Source organism: Carcharhinus amblyrhynchos, chromosome 23, assembly GCF_965287045.1.
Source record: "Carcharhinus amblyrhynchos chromosome 23, sCarAmb.v2.hapA, whole genome shotgun sequence".
Lineage (NCBI taxonomy): Eukaryota > Metazoa > Chordata > Chondrichthyes > Carcharhiniformes > Carcharhinidae > Carcharhinus > Carcharhinus amblyrhynchos.
In genome coordinates this window covers 26959284-26975482 of record NC_137346.1, presented here as the reverse complement: position 1 = coordinate 26975482, position 16199 = coordinate 26959284, and the positions used below count along the sequence as shown (strand labels likewise).

The 16199-nt window shown below is 39.1% G+C and overlaps 1 protein-coding gene across 4 annotated transcripts in view; it reads right to left on the bottom strand.

Annotated features, from left to right (window-relative positions):
- The window catches only part of myo19 (myosin XIX), a 44764-nt gene that overhangs the window by 12370 nt on the left and 16195 nt on the right, over positions 1-16199 (bottom strand). For 3 of the 4 annotated variants that reach the window (XR_013889303.1, XM_080210943.1, XM_080210945.1), the window contains exons 8-17: positions 14763-14859; positions 13344-13420; positions 12047-12137; positions 11617-11788; positions 10069-10142; positions 8217-8338; positions 7495-7608; positions 3026-3202; positions 639-779; positions 441-548 (exon numbers count right to left, since the gene is read on the bottom strand). Coding sequence is in view for 3 of the 4 variants with exons in the window: in XM_080210943.1 (XP_080067069.1) it covers positions 441-548; positions 639-779; positions 3026-3202; positions 7495-7608; positions 8217-8338; positions 10069-10142; positions 11617-11788; positions 12047-12137; positions 13344-13420; positions 14763-14859 (1173 nt within the window). In the remaining variant the exon portion in view is untranslated. The remainder of the gene's footprint in view (positions 1-440; positions 549-638; positions 780-3025; positions 3203-7494; positions 7609-8216; positions 8339-10068; positions 10143-11616; positions 11789-12046; positions 12138-13343; positions 13421-14762; positions 14860-16199) is intronic. The other variant, XM_080210944.1, reaches the window with a different exon arrangement.

The window sequence follows — 16199 nt, the reverse complement described above, 5'->3', positions numbered from 1 at the left end:
ATTTCTTTCTGGTTAGCTTTAGCAGACAAAAGCACAGTGCTTCTGCAGTAAAATTGTATACAACCAAAGCATCGATTCAAAATGTTGGGAAATAATTTAGTTGCAGAAATTAAACATTACACTCAAATACCATTTTGCTGAAGGTGATTACACAATACCTGAAGCTTCCTAAAATAGAACTCCATTTAACAATGATATTTTGAAACTGTAAACTAAAGCAATTGTTTAAACTGCTAGCACTAACCGAAATAATGTACCTAAAAAGGTAAAGCTAACTAGAACATTTTTCAACCAAAACACTATCTTACAGCCTCTGAAAGAAGATGTGTTAACATTACCAATCTAAATCAAGTTTTATCATCATAATTTGAATAGGGAAAACTAACTTATTGCTTATAACCTCATCAACTTGAGCAATTTTTCTTATTCTATGACAGTACCTCCTCTGATTTGAAAAGAAGTGGTTTGCAGTCCATGTTAGGTTTGATGCATCTGATGTAGTGAGGTGTAGTGTTGTTCAATATACACATTAGTCTTTCCAGTGACCCCTAAAGAAGGGAAAGGTGGAGAAATATTGCAGGACAGAACAAGACTCATTTTGTATGTAACAGGTATGGAAATGCAATGTTAGAACAGACCTTAAATTTGGAGACCACAGTAGCTGCTTTGTTCTGAGCTTTATTATCATTCTGTTCTTTCTTTTCAATAGGAAATAGCTCCTTCAGCAAAGCATCCTGAGAATTCTGTAACAACTGCACCAGCTCTGATGGGACAGGATCCTAATGCAGAAGAACAGTAACTGTGGGACTAATAACAAAAGAGGTCTTTCCATTCTTGAATTGTAGTTCAGATGCATTAAAATAACTAAAGTCAGATATCTGAGCTATGTTAGGTGGATTGGCCATGCTAAATTGCCCGAGTGTCCCAAGTTGTGTAGTGTAAGAGGATTAGTGGAGAGGGGGTGGGCCTGGGTGGGATGCTCTTTCGGAGACCCAGTCAGATTCAATTAGCCTGCGAGTTGGGCTACAACTGCAGGCCAAGATTTTCCTGTCTTGGCAGGATTCGGCACGGGTGGGACAGAAAATCCAAACAGGCGGCCAAAAATCCATTGACTTTGGGTGGCAGGGACCAGAAATTTCTGCCTGTAGTTAGCACGTTCACCTTCAAAATGTTACTGTCTAAATGCTTTTTAAAAGACAAAATTCTATCTGCCTCTACTACTACTTCTGGCAGATTGTTCCAGACACTCACCACCCTCTGTGTGAAAAAACTGCCCCAGCACAATCTTTAACAGTACTCCATAAATCGAAAAGCACTAAATCCATATTTTCAGTATTAATCATTGGCCATGGGTGGCTGGTAGAATCTCCATGCCAGCCATTCGTAATGTGTCAGGACATGCAGATTCTTCAAGTGAATTCTTCCAAACTAAGCATCGATAACTGAGAACCTTTAGACCATCCTTGCTAATACTCCAGTGCTTATGATGATAATTAGAGGGCATAGGTTTAAGGTGAGAGAGGAGAGATACAAAAGGGTCCAGAGGGGCAGTTTTTTCGCACACACTGTCTGGAACAATCTGCCAGAGGTAATAGTAGAGGCAGCTACAATTTTAACTTTTAAAATGCATTTAGACAGTTGCATGGATGATATGCGTATAGGGGAATAATGGGCCAAACATGGACTATTGGGACTAGCTTCGGGGTTTAAAAAAGAAGGGCCGAAAGGCCTGGTTCCATGCTGTAAACCTCTATGACTATGATTCGTTGCAGAAGTCGCTCAATGAGATTAATGTTCAGCAGGTCACAAAGCTTGACACTTGAGGTTTTCATATCAGGAGGTCAAATTTTCTTACAGATGGAATCAGGCTAGGCGGTTCTTTTAAAACTATGGCCTGCAATTCTTTAAAGGCAAAAAAAAACAACCTTTTGTTGCAGTCTCCTATGGTATTTTCTACAGGCTGTCTGTTTGAACGAAAGGTGGCAGCCTAAAAATATGGCTGTCTCATCATGTGGCTGCTTGCAACTCCCTTCAAAACATGGTATTGGCATTACTTTAATGAACCAGATCCTGGGTTATTGTTTCTAGCCCCCTATGGTTTTGAGACCTTTTCTTTGTTTCTGAAAAAACCCATTCAAACCAGGAATGCAGTTCTGGATGGTTCCAGGATCTGGGTGTTGACTGAAATGGGTCTTATTGTCTTTCTGAGACATTGTAATTTCCACAGAGGTGTGTTATCTGGGCATGTCCAGTAGGTGGCTTTAGTAAGCATAACAGGGTGATACTCAAATAACTTTACTGAATACTTTAAGCAACAAGGGAACAATAAGAAATGCACATTAAATCAGAATTTCTTTAAAGAACTATTAAAGATACATGAGAATAAGTTACTGGTTTACCAGCACCATAACACCAAATAACCTTTCAAGTTACCAATAAACTAATGTTTATTTTTGGACAAGGTATATCTTTAAGAAAGAACATTATTTGATGCCATCTTCTACTGAATATAATAAAATCAAAATTATTTGCTGAATACAAATAATTACTCTCTCCTGCCCTTCAAACTACACATTTACCATATACAGGTCAGATTCAAGGATACTGATGGAGACAACTCTATTTTCTCCCCACAATGGGGAAATTTCTAACCTTCATCGCTTTCCTATAGAATTGACCGAGATGAAGAACACAATGTAGCGGGGAAAATCATACCTGACTCCCATCACACTACACAAATCTTTGTGTTGCATTTGTTTTAAAACTCAATGTAATTCTGTTTTAGGGGATGTACAAAACAAAAGCAAAAAAATGAAAATAGCCATGACAAGGTGAACATCGAACACACACCAAGCACTACTTTAAGTGAGAAAGCTATGGGTTTGAGGCCCAAGGAGTGACTTTGAATACATATTCCAGGCTGACATTTCAATGCTATAATGAGGGACTGCTATACTGTAAATGGGATCTTACCGCATTAACATAGTTTGCAATGACTGTCTTGGGGATATTCAATTTTCCTTACCTTGTTCTTTTCCGTCATTCCCTCAATCTGGTAGTTAACCTTGCCGGCGTAATGAGACACTATGAAATTAGGAACCTTACTAAACACATTCCAGCTCAGACAGTGATTATTTGTCAAAGCTGCCTGAAGGCGAGTTTTAAATTCGTTTGCATCTGAAAGTCGGTTGAGGCGGCTCTCCTACAGGAAAAAAGAGATCATAAATAAATTCAAAGGAATCGGAGAACATATACTAACTATATACCCAATTCATCTCTACAATTTATTAAATAAATAAAGTTTCACAACATCCACATTTGTAAGAACTAGAATAACTTTTGAATGAGCTTACCTTGTATTAAGTTGATCTTTCTCTACGCCCTAACAATGACTATTACACTACATTCTGCACTCTCTTGTTTCCAATGAACGGTATGTTTTGTCTGTATAGCACTCAAACAATACTTTTCACTGTTGGTTAATCCATGTGGCAGTAATAAATCAAATCAAACAAAACTTTTTAAAAATTCAAAATTGGATAAAAATCCATTTCACTTTTGAAAAAAGTGTGTGAGAAAATGTGTTTTATTTCACAAAAAGCACAATTTTAAATAATTAACGAGCATCACCTAGATAAGTGTGTCAAAATGCATCAAGGAAAAACGAGGTGCTGGAATACAGTTGCCTATTCTTAATTCTAAATTGCTTAATTTAAACAATCCAATGATTCAAATGAAATTCTACAAATGAAGTCGCCTACTATTGGTTTGTCCAAATTCAAATTCACGTTCCAAATAAGAGTGATGAAGTATGATCCTCAACTCAAATTCTATGATCAACATTGGGACCTTTGGTGCAGCAGCCATCTCACACTTGGTATGAGGTGCCATACAATGGAGTTAAAAGGAATTTGAGAGATTTTTAAGCAGTTCTGATCTTCATATTATAAAAAGGATACTGAATTGGAAAAGGTGCAGAAATGAGTCACAAGCATGATACCAAATTGGAAATAATACACTCATCAAAAGAGGCAGAAGCTCCTTTCTCTGGAAAAGAAATGGCTGACAGTAACGATGACAAAACAACTGTATTTATATAGCAGCCTGACATAATGAAACATCCCAAGCCACTTCACAGGAGTATTATTAAAATGTGATGCTACACCAAGCCACGAAAAACGATATTGGTTAGCTTGGCCAAAAAGGTAGATATTACGGAGTGTTAAAAATTGAAGAAAGCAAGGTAGCAAGGCATAGGGCCTAGTCCACTGAAGGCACAGCTATCAGTGCACGAAGGATTAAAATCAGAGATGCTCAAGAGACCTGAACTAGATGAATGCAAACATCTGAGGGGCTGTGGGGGCTGAAGGAGATTACAGACATAGGAGGCCACAGAGGAATTTGAAAATAAGGATGAGAGTTTAAAAATCTGGAAGCTACTTGACCAAAGTGCAGGAGTGAGCACAAGAGTGGTAGGTCAATGAGACTTGGTGCAGATATTTTGATAATCTCAAATTTCTGGAGGATGGAATGTGGGAGACCAGCCAGGCATGTGTTGGAATGATCAAGTACAGAGATAACAAAGGCATGAATTAATGTTTCAGCAGGTGCAAAGTTACAGATGTCAAAATAGACATTATTTGTTACAGCACAGACGTGTGCTTGGTAGCTCATCCCAAATTTAACACCAAAGTTGTGAACAGACTGGTTTCATCACAGATGGTTGCCAGGGAGAAGGATTGAGTTGGCAGCTAGGGACTGGAGTGGAGAATGGAAATAATGGCTTCAGTCTTTCTGATACTTGACATGATAAAGGTCTCTAGCAGACTGAAGCAGTTTAATATAGAAGATGTAAAAGATGGGGCTTTCCAAAATTAAATTTTATAAATATATAATCACTAGTCAATGCAACAAAAAAAAATTGGAGAAACATTTTAAAACAACACATGCTGGCAATGATGTGGATCAGGTTACTACAAAGAGTATTTGAGGCAAATAGATTTAATGTGTTTAATTGGAAGCCAGATAAGTGCATGAGGGAGAAAAGAACACCAAATTAGTGCATGAGGGAGAAAGGAACACCAGATTATATTGGTAGGCTTAGACAAAGGACGGTGGGAGGAGGCTTTTGGGAAATCTGGACACAGGCATACACCAGATAGTGAAATTGGTCAAGCTAAATTTTTAAGATGACATTTTCTGTTCAAATAAGAAATATTACCTGACAATAGTTGACAAAGATAATTAAATACTAGTTCTGCTCATTCATCATAGCCAGGCTGTGGGAGTAAATACTTATCTGAAAAGCTAATAAAAAACAAACCAGTAATACAACACCTCAATTTCCTTTATCAATTGCACTGATAACTTAGGCATGTTGACACACCTCATTCCCAATTTCAAAAATGTACAAACTTCACCTTCGCCTTGTGGGAAACCAATAAATGAATGCAGAAAGAAAGAATGAAAAGGAATAAACAGAAACAACAGATAAATAAATACAAACTTCCACTTATAAGATGTCTTTCATATCTTCAGGACACCCAAAGCATTTGTAACCAATGGATAACATTTTACAGTGTTAGGCAAAGGCCAGCCAGTTTACACACACCGAACTCATAAATGATTAGTGAATAGTTTAATGGTGTCTTTTGACGGATAAATGTGGAGTGTGGAACTTGCTACCAAATAGAATAGGTGAGATGAATGGCATAGATGTCTTTAAAAGGCAGCTAGATACGTTTACAAGAGAGAAGGCTATGCAGACAGGGTTAGATGAAGTGACCTATGTGGGGCATGAACATTGGAATAGACCAGTTGGACCTTTCTAGCAATTAATTTGGCGAAGAAATGTTAGTTATGATGCTGTTTCTGGAGGATTTCCATCGAACATTTTAGATCCACCTGAATAGGTAGATAGAAGATCAATTTAATATTCTATCCTTAACAATGCAGCACTGTTTCAGTAGTGTATTGAAGTGTGTCAGCCTATATAATGCACTCAAATCCAGGGGTGAGACTAGAACATTTATACTTCCAACTTAGGTGAGAGAGCTATCCGAGCCAGGTACGCACTAAATAGGACACCGAAGTTCAAACATAAAAAAAAAGCAAAATACAAGATACCTATTGGAGAGAACAACAACACAGCACAGGAAACAGGCCCTTCAGCCCTACAAAACAAAGAGCATAAGGTTTGTACCAACAGTGTCTCAAAACCAACAAGTGTTAGGTCTTGCCGCATTTCTGGTCAGGCAGTATAAGTTAAGCCAGGTCGCGTGCAGTTAAGAGTCACTCGAATAGGCCGATGTGCAAGCAATTTTATTTGTTAAACTTACTCAAAACGGATGCATAGCACATTCTAAAAATGTCAATTTTTCGGACACCTCCAGCTTTTCGACAGCTAAATTTGACACACAACTGTATTATAAATGAATGAGGATTGTAGGCGTATTGAAAGCAGGTAAGAAATTCCAAAGTTTTGAGATATTGGGAAAGAAAAGTGAGAAGGCTCTGATAAGTTTTGATTTCAGCATTACACAGAGCCATTCCCTGTCAAAGGCTTTGGAGGTGTGCTATACAATGAAAGGTAATTGGTTCATTGAATCTTCTGCACTCCCTTCCCTCACTAAAGGCAAGAAGTAAATCCATTTTTATTTTAACAATAAATCCCCTAATGGGACAATACAATCAACAATGATGTAACAAGTAACAACTTGTGACCTTTCTATTTATGCTTTCTACTCAGCGCATGCTTACAAGACACACAGAGGGACCTGGGGGTGTAAGTCCACAGATCCCTAAAGGTGGAAGGCACAGGTGGAGAGAGTGGTGAAGAAGGCATATGGCATGCTTGCCTTTATTGGACAGGGCACAGAGTATAAAAGTTGGCATATGATGTTGCAGCTATATAGAACGTTGGTTAGACCACATTTGGAATACTGTGTCCAGTTCTGCTTGCCGCACGACCAGAAGGACGTGGAGGCTTTGGAGGGAGTACAGAAAAGGTTTGCCAGGATGTTGCTGGAGGGTCTAAGCTATGAGGGGAGATTGGGCAAACTGGGGTTGTTCTCCCTGGAAAGACGGAGGATGAGGGGTGACCTAATAGAGGTGTATAAAATTATGAAGGACATAGATAGGGTGAACAGAGGGAAGCTTTTTCCCAGGTCGGAGGTGAAGAACACAAGGAGTCACAAGTTCAAGGTGAAGGGGGCAAGGTTCAACACAGATGTCAGGGGGGCGTATTTTACTCAGAGGGTGGTGAGGGCCTGGAATGCACTGCCAAGCAAGGTGATTGAGGTGGACACGCTGGGATGATTTAAGACTTATCTAGATAGCCACATGAACAGACTGGAAATAGAGGAATACAAACGAATGGTCTAGTTGGGCGCATGAGCGGCGCAGGCTTGGAGTGCAGAAGGGCCTGTTCCTGTGCTGTCCTGTTCTTTGTTCTTTATTCTTTAAGACAAGTTAAAGACATAAAAAAAAACTAACCTCATTTAAAAGGGAAAAGATGCTGATGGGATTTCCCTCAATCAGATCTAAACAGCTCTGGTTATCCTGGTAACTAACAAAGGACCATTCCAGACCCTCCGTGGTGTATTCCTCCTAAAGAATAGGACAGCAGGAGTGAATAAACTTCAAACATATTAAAAAAAGCAAATTTTTCAGTGATCTGAGCCATTTGTGAAAATAGATTGTAAATGTTATTGGCAGCCTCTCATTACTTGGCTACTCTCCTGATCTGTGGGTTTAATGGGATTATATCTATTTGTATCACTGCACAAAAGTTACCTGAATAGATTCAATCAAAAGTTTAAGGAATAAATAATTTCACCTAATAGGCAACTGAACATTCATTTTAAAATTTACATATCAGAAAGATACCATAACATAGGTCTTTATAAAGATTGTTTCGTGTAAGGGAGATTAGGAAGGTGTACAAATACAGGGACAGAAGCACACATCAGATTACCATTGAACTTTACACATTATTCCATGCCTGGAATAACTGGAACTCCTACATCTGATTTTAATACTTCCATAGTTTCAAACTTCACATCTCCAATTAAATCCCAACAAACTTTGCTAACTCACAGTCGTTAATTATAGATGTTTTATTATTTGCAGACACCCACAATATAATGCAACAATTCTAGGTGAAGTGTCGGTGTTATGCCGTGTTAAAGATATATCATATCGTCAAGCTGGAGTACCTGCTGTGCTTTGAGATAATGTGCCACAAAGTGCTGCTGGAGCTTTTCATTTGCATAGTTAATACAGAGCTGTTCCAGGTTATTTTGTGGAAATGACTCAAATCCATATACATCCAACAGACCTGCACAAATAAGAGAGTGTTGAACATCATTGGTTTTATCTCAAATGCATACTCATTTACAACAGTACTGAACTGACACCTTTTCAGAAATGAAAAGTGCAAGTTAGATGGCCCACTTCACAATGATAAACATTCAACTTAACTCTTTTTTTAAAAATTCTACAACCACTTGTCCCTTGGGAAATGCTTGATTCCATTCTTAATTTATAGGTAAAATGTAAGGCACGAGTTACCAAAGTGAAACAGCACAATACCAATCACCATTTTCCACAGGTAGTGCCTGTAACCAACTTACATAACACTTTCAATCCGTCCGCAAGCAGGACCTGGACCTTCCTGTCACGTGCCACTTCAACACACCACCCTGTCTCCTATCCGTTCTTGGCCTTTTGCCATGTTCTAGTGAATGCCAATGCAAACTGGAGGAACAGTACCTCATCTTCCGATTGGGCACTTTACAGCCTTGTGGATTGAACGCTGAGTTCAACAATTTCGGAGCATGAACCTCTCCGCCCGCCCGACCTTTCAGGGTGGCTCCCTTTCTTTTCATTACATTGTGGGACATGTGGCTTGGCCAGCATTTATTGCCTGTCCCCAGCTGCCCTCGAAGGGCAGTTAAGAATCAACCACTCCTTACTGTGGCTCCGGAATCACATGTAGGCCAGATCAGGTAAGGACAGCAGATTTCCTTCCCTAAAGGGCATTAGTGAGCTAGATGGGTTTTTCCAACAAACGACAATGGCTTCATGGTCATCAGTAGATTCTTAATCCCAGATTTTGTTTTACTGAATTCAAATTCCACCAACTGCCATGGTGGGATTCAAACCCAAGTCTCCAGAACATTAGCTGAGTTTCTGGATTAATAGTCTAATGAAAATACCATTAGGCCTGCTAACTATCTGTTGTGCCATTTACACATTTTGATCACTTCATGACCACTTTTAGCACCTCTCTCAGCCTTCTTCATCCTTATTTACATTTCCTTTGTCCCATTACAGCCCCTCCCACTGACAGCATAAATCCTTTCTGATTTTCTTTGCTCTTAGCCCTGACAAAGGATCATACAGACTCGAAACATTGATTCTATTCTCGCTTCACAGATGCTGTCAGACCTACTGAGATTCTCCAGCATTTTCTGTTTTTGTTTTAGATTCCAGCATCCACGGTATTTTGCTAGACAGGTCTATTTCTAATAAAAGGGATAAGGGAATATAGGGAACAAGTGGGGAGGTGGATTTGAGACCAGGAAGAGATCAGCCACGATCTGATTGAATGGCAGAGCAGGCTTGAATAGTTGAATTTGCCTACTTCTGCTCCCAATTCCAAGTTGCAAATGTTCTATATATGTATAAAAAAGAAATCAAGGAGACAACAAGAAGCAACTTGAGTAATCAGAGAATAATAAAGCACTTGCCCGAATAAAAAGAATGGATACTTGACTCAGTGCCCAGACTCACAAGGAAGAGAAATAAAATGTATTCTCAATCAAGTAGATTTCAAACAAATCATGCATTTTTAAAACCAGTACAAACTTTGTGTAATATTTTTCTCTGTGAAACAGAGTACTTCCAGTAAGTGATCTCCCTTTTCATTCTCCTGCAAGGTTGCCTTTATGATTGGGAGTTTATTTGGAATAGGACATTGTTCTGTTGTCTTAACACTTTACAGTAAAATTAAGTCACAGAAAGGACTACTCCAGGATTTCAATTTTGTAAAGCTATCATAAATACCTATAAAATTCGTCCACCAGGAAGAATCTGAACATATGGAGCCATTTATAACTTTTACCAGCCAGTCAAACAACCTGCAAAATATCCAAACCAAAAATATTAAAAATGAACAATATCAAGAATACAAAAGGATTATTGCAATAGATTTATACACGTAAGTTTGTCTCAGTTGGTAATATCAATGCTGTAATGAAGGAGTTATGCAGGTCCACCTTCCAACTCAGATGATGTAAAGGATAACAGGGCATTATTGAAAGGCATGGAGAGTTCTCCCAGTGGCCTGGTTTTTAACCTGGAGTAAAACAGCCAGGGAAAATTATCTGGCCATTCATTCACTTGCTGTGTGAAAGTTGAATAACATAAGAACATAACATAAGAAGTAGGAGCAGGAGTAGGCCATCTAGCCCTTCGAGCCTGCCCCGCCATTCAATAAGATCATGGCTGATCTGTCGTGGCTCAGTTCCACATTCCCGCCCTCTCCCCATAACCCTTAATCCCCTCGCTTATCAAAAACCCATCAACCCGCGTCTTAAAAATATTTAGCGAGGCAGCCTCCACCACTTCAACGGGCAGAGAATTCCAGAGATTCACCACCCTTTGAGTGAAGAAGTTCCTCCTCAACTCCATTCTAAACCACCCCCCCTTTATCTTGAGGCTATGCCCCCTAGTCCTACTGTCCTTTCTGAGCAGGAAGAGTCTCTCCACCTCTATCCTATCCATCCCATTCATCATCTTATATGTCTCAATGAGATCTCCCCTCATTCTTCTAAACTCTAACGAGTACAAGCCTAGTTTATTCAGCCTCTCCTAATAGCTCAACCCCCTCAACTCCGGTATCAGCCTAGTAAACCTCCTCTGCACTCCCTCCAAGGCCAAAATATCCTTGCGTAAGTGCGGCGACCAAAACTGCACACAGTACTCCAGCTGGCCACATTTATCAACAGTAACTGCAATCCAAAGGACATCCATTGGATGTATGATCCTGAAGATGTGATAAAAGTGTTTTAAAATGAAAGAGCTTTCTCAATTTCCCCCTTCAGAGAAGAAAAAGAAACATGCGTTATTACATCTTTCTGGATATTCCAAAGCACTTCACATCCAATTAATCACAGTTGCAATGTACTCTCCGAAACAATTCATCCATAGCAAGATTTCACAAATAGGAAATGAGACAAACGACCAACAAACTAGATAGTAGCTGACCCAGAAATGACGACCAAGATGTTAGAGAATTCTGTGCGTTTTTTTTAAATAGCATCAGTGACAGGTAGTTGTACCATCTCATTTGAAAGACGGCACCTCTGACAATGAATTAGTTTGCAGTACCCTAATCTAACTGATACCAGTTGTAATGTTTATGGTCTAGCTAGCTCTACTATCACAATACGAGTACATTTTCTTACTGAGCCAACAGGAAACTGCAGATGAATTTCAACATTTCAGTTTTTCTAATTCTCCGCCTTTGTCCTTTCCAAGGGGAAAACTACTTTGCTCAATTGAATTAACAAACAGAGCATCATTTAAAATTATCAGTAGAAGGCCACCTACTTTGCATAAATGACTTTGGCAACACAGTCTCTTCTTGTGCTACACTCTATTTTAGAGCACGGCTTTTTAAAGATTTGCTGCTGTCTGCCTGCTGTAATAGTCCGGACTCTGAGCTGTTCCAAAAGGTTCTCCTCAGAAACCTTGAGTAAATTTGCAGTTCTCTTAAGAAAGCCTAAAGCAAGCAGAGATTCTGATTAATGTAGTAGTCCAAAAGTAAAAACAAATCAGAAGACCACAAACGGGCTAATCCCAGTGCCAGGAGGAAAGCTCATGTCAACACAAACACGCAGTCTCATTTATTTGTAGATCAAAATTAAAAGGACAAAAACTGGTTGCGATCCTGGCTTCTAAACTCCAGGAAATTTTAAAAGCACAACTTGTTCAGAATTCATGAAACATTTTTTTGAAATTAGTAATCTATTTGACTTACACTTAGTTTTTTCTTTGACATCACAAGAATGAGACTCATCTGTAGCCGCACTAAATTGCACATTGCCAAGATGTAGAAGACCAGCTAAAATCTAACAGAAAAAATGTACAAAATAAATAGAAAAATAGCAAGATTTGTGCTGACAAATGCTTTTGTCATCTTTCTTCATAGAAAATATTTTTGCTTAAAATATTTGACAAAATGAACAGGAACAAAATCACCCAAAAGAGGACAACAGAATTAAACTATGCCAAATTCACTTTTTTTAATCTTTCAGTAACTTGCTTAAGGCTGTTAATTTACACTTTAGTTCACAGAATGAACTAAAGTTTAATCTAATTAAATATTAAGCTACCGTCCCCCTCCTAGCCACAAGATTCAGCTCAGCAACTTCATCACTAAATCCTCAGTTCTCCTAACCTAGGTTTTCCTCAGCTGCTGCCTCTGTCATGACCCTTTGGATTTTGTGAACAGGGAGGAAATCCACAAGTCATTGTTGTCTCTTTCCAAACATCCTGTAAAACTGTTCTCAAATTCTAGAATCTGTTTCCTCCTTTCTAAAGTTTATTTATTATTGCCATAAGTAGGCTTGCGTAAGGGAGTTATTGTGAAAATCCCCTACTTGCCACACTCCAGCGCCCATTCGGGTACACGGAGGAAGAATTTAGCACAGCCAATGCGCCTAACCAGCACGTCTTTCAGATTGTGGGAGGAAACCAGAGCACCTGGAGGAAACCCCCGCAGACATGAGGAGAACATGCAGACTCCACACAAACAGTGGCCTGAACCGGGAATCAAACTGCCTTCCCTGGTGCTATGAGGCAGCAGTGCTAACCACTGTGTCACTGTGCCACCATAATTTAACTAATTTTAAATCCAGTTTCCTCTCACATTCCTACGTTCCTTAATCTTCTGTAATCATTTCCGGTGTGGCTCTTTCAGACCTTGGACCAAGAGCTTATTTGGCAATTAACCAGGTATTACAATTCTCTACCATCCCGCTTACACTCAACCATATATACCCTGAAGTAAAGAGTAATAAGCTGTTTCAAAGCTTGAGACTCCAATGAATACTTTAAATTAATGACTTGCATTTTCTCTCAGTATACTGATTTGAATCATTGTTAGTAGGAAAGAAGGGGCAGCTTGTATACGGGGTGACTTATATTTCTAATTTCACAAGAAGTGTTTTTAAGAACATCTGAAAATAAATATGTCACTTCATTAACCAATGAAATGGTTAATAAGTTACTGTTTAATTAAAGAGAGAAATTGCAAAGACTCATGGTTCACTTACCCTGAACACCCGCTCTTGTGTGTCACCGTCAATGCCCAAGTGAAGCATTGCATCTTTGGTTTCTTCCAATTGGTCCTCTACACAATATAAAAAGAGATTAAAACAGTTGGACTGATAGCCAAGCTACGTGCTTATACCATGAATCGGCACAGTGGTTAGCACTGTCGCCTCACCATGCCAGAGACCGGGTTCAGTTCCCAGCTTGGGTCATCTGTCTCTGTGGAGTTTGCATGTTCTCTCCATGTGGGTGCTCCAGTTTCCTCCAAACTCCAAAGATGTGAAAATTAGGTGGACTGGCCATGCTAAATTGACCTTTGGTGTCAGGGACCTTGCTAGGGTAAATGCATGGGGTTATGGAGATAGGGCCTGGGTAGGATTGTGGTTGGTGCAGACTCAATGAGTTGAGTGGCCTCCTTCCACATGGTCGGATTCTATGATGAAACTTCCGTATTATACTCAGTTTCTTCACCTTTTCAGTTTTTTTTCCTCTTCTTAGTTTGTCATTTAGTCACTAAACTGATCAAAAGTGTCACTTAGAAATCTGTCCTGTGAATTACTTGGCAGAATTACTACATGGTAAGACAGACAAACAAACAAGGTTGAATGCCAGCCTTCAAGCAATGTTTCAATGACAAATCAGTTTCAAAGTTACATGATGAAGGATTCTGTAGCCTATTACAAAATAAGCAAAAACAGTTTCACAAGGGCAGCCAATCTTACATACTTTACTCAGATAGAGGCTGAGAGCAAAAAGAATAGGAAGATCCCAGGTTAACTCCCAGGTCTGTGATGAGTTAGCTGCACTGAGTAGCGTCAGTAATCCACGTGTTATCACTGGCTTCAATATCACGGCCTTGCGTAAGGGAGAAAAAATAATTCTGGGATTCACCCTCAATCGCTCTCCATTAAAAACGTTCACATGTACATTGGGTGAGGGCAGGATGAACCATAGCTGTAATGCTTCCTTAGCCACATACTTTGCTGAAACTCACCATTCAAATTCTCCCTACAGGACTCTGTATTCCAACATGTAGTAAACAGATCAAGCAATTAAGGAGAAAGCAGAGAATTGGTGAATAACAGACAACTTATTTAACATTTCTTAGGCATCTGATGTATTCTATAAATGTGCAAGATTTTTTTAAATGTGTGACTTGCTGACCGATAAATGAATGATCTCAGGCCAGGCTTATGCGTAAGAATTGGATTCTGATATAAAAAGTATAGCTTACACATACCTCTGCCTCATCAGATTCATGGTAGAACAGTGATAAAACAGGACATTATCCAGCTTCCTGTTAATTATACCACAGAGGATCTACTACTTCTAATAAAACAGGAAGTATATTGTACTTAATGCATTCTTGAATTGCCTATTTTCAAAAGCAGCATTGGGCACAATTTGGCAATCATGCTAACCTTCTAACACTTTGTCAGCATTTGGTAGCCAGAAGAATTCTGCTGCTTCAGGAAGACCCCACTCCAACCTCTGCTCCTCAGTTGCTCCCTTCATTATCTGAGGAAACATTACAGTAATAAGCTCCAGCATTCAAATATTTTTGAATCAATGGCTTCAACATAACACAAAGAAGTTATCCAAGACAACAGCAAAGTACTTCAATTTTCCTACTTACCTCATTACTGCTTGTCACTCATTAAAACCAATTTGCCCTCTAGCTTCTGTTTGTGGTGCACGGCAAACTTGCTGCAATGCATTTTAAGACTGATGTGTGGCTGCGCATGGTCGCATCTTAAATGAAACATAGCTTGTGCACAGCCTGTTTGCTCCCTCTGCAGTGTATTCTGAGTTGCTGTACAACTGTGCACTTGCGAGCTTAGCAGAAAGACTGATTACAAACATCTGAGTATATTAGTAATAAGCTTTTGCTTTTACAGATATGCAGCCCAAGAGTCTTTCAGTGCAATCTTTAAATAGGGAAGGTCCTCCATCAGCATTTTGAACCGCTTTCCAGTAAAAGTGCAGAAACTGGGTGTGTCAAGGGCATTGAACGTCTGCAGAGTTCATAAATTAAACTTGGCCAGCACTTCTAATGGAGCTGCAAGTACAGGGGCAGTTTTTGATGAGGATAGCTCAGTTGAGTGGGCTATCAAACTGAATGCACAGATTCCAATACAAAAGTCATTTTCCTCTGTTACTTCTTGTATCTTACAATGTGCTGTTATCAGAAGTCACAATCATATTCTATGCTAGTTTGGTTTCAAACATAGCAAAATGTGTCAATCTAGGAAGTGTTTTAAAAATAACAGTATCTTTTTCTCTACAAGTGGGATTTGTCAAGCACAGGAGATGTCAGCTACAAAGTAAGGGCTTTTTGAATGAAAGAAAAATCGGATCCCAAGTCCTTCTCACTTATACTGGTGTATTTCCATGATTCTAGTGCAAACCTTCAAAATTAACCTAAACTAATACCAGAAGTCTCCATGGACATCAGTTCTAGATTTTATGGTTCTTAAAAACAAAAACAGCAGAAGTGTGCTTTCAAAAGTTAAAACGGAAATTGGAAACAAAACAGGAGATACCGGAAGTACTCTTCAGAGAATGAAGTGGAGAGAATAGGCAAGTTAACCTTTCAGATGTTGATTTTTCATCAATGTTCTGAAAAGTTAACTTGGTCTGTTTGGTCCACAATTGCTCCAAGACAATCTACTTGGTGGCTCCAGCATTTTGTTTTGGTTTCATCATTTTATGTCCAAAAGCTAACGTAAATCCCCACATCAAGAATTGCCATTTCTTACACTACTCTCCACTGTAGCAGATTTTGTGACTGACTAGTTTATGAACTCTGCCGCAATAATCAGCCATTTCCAACTTATTCTATATAAATTAAATTTGCA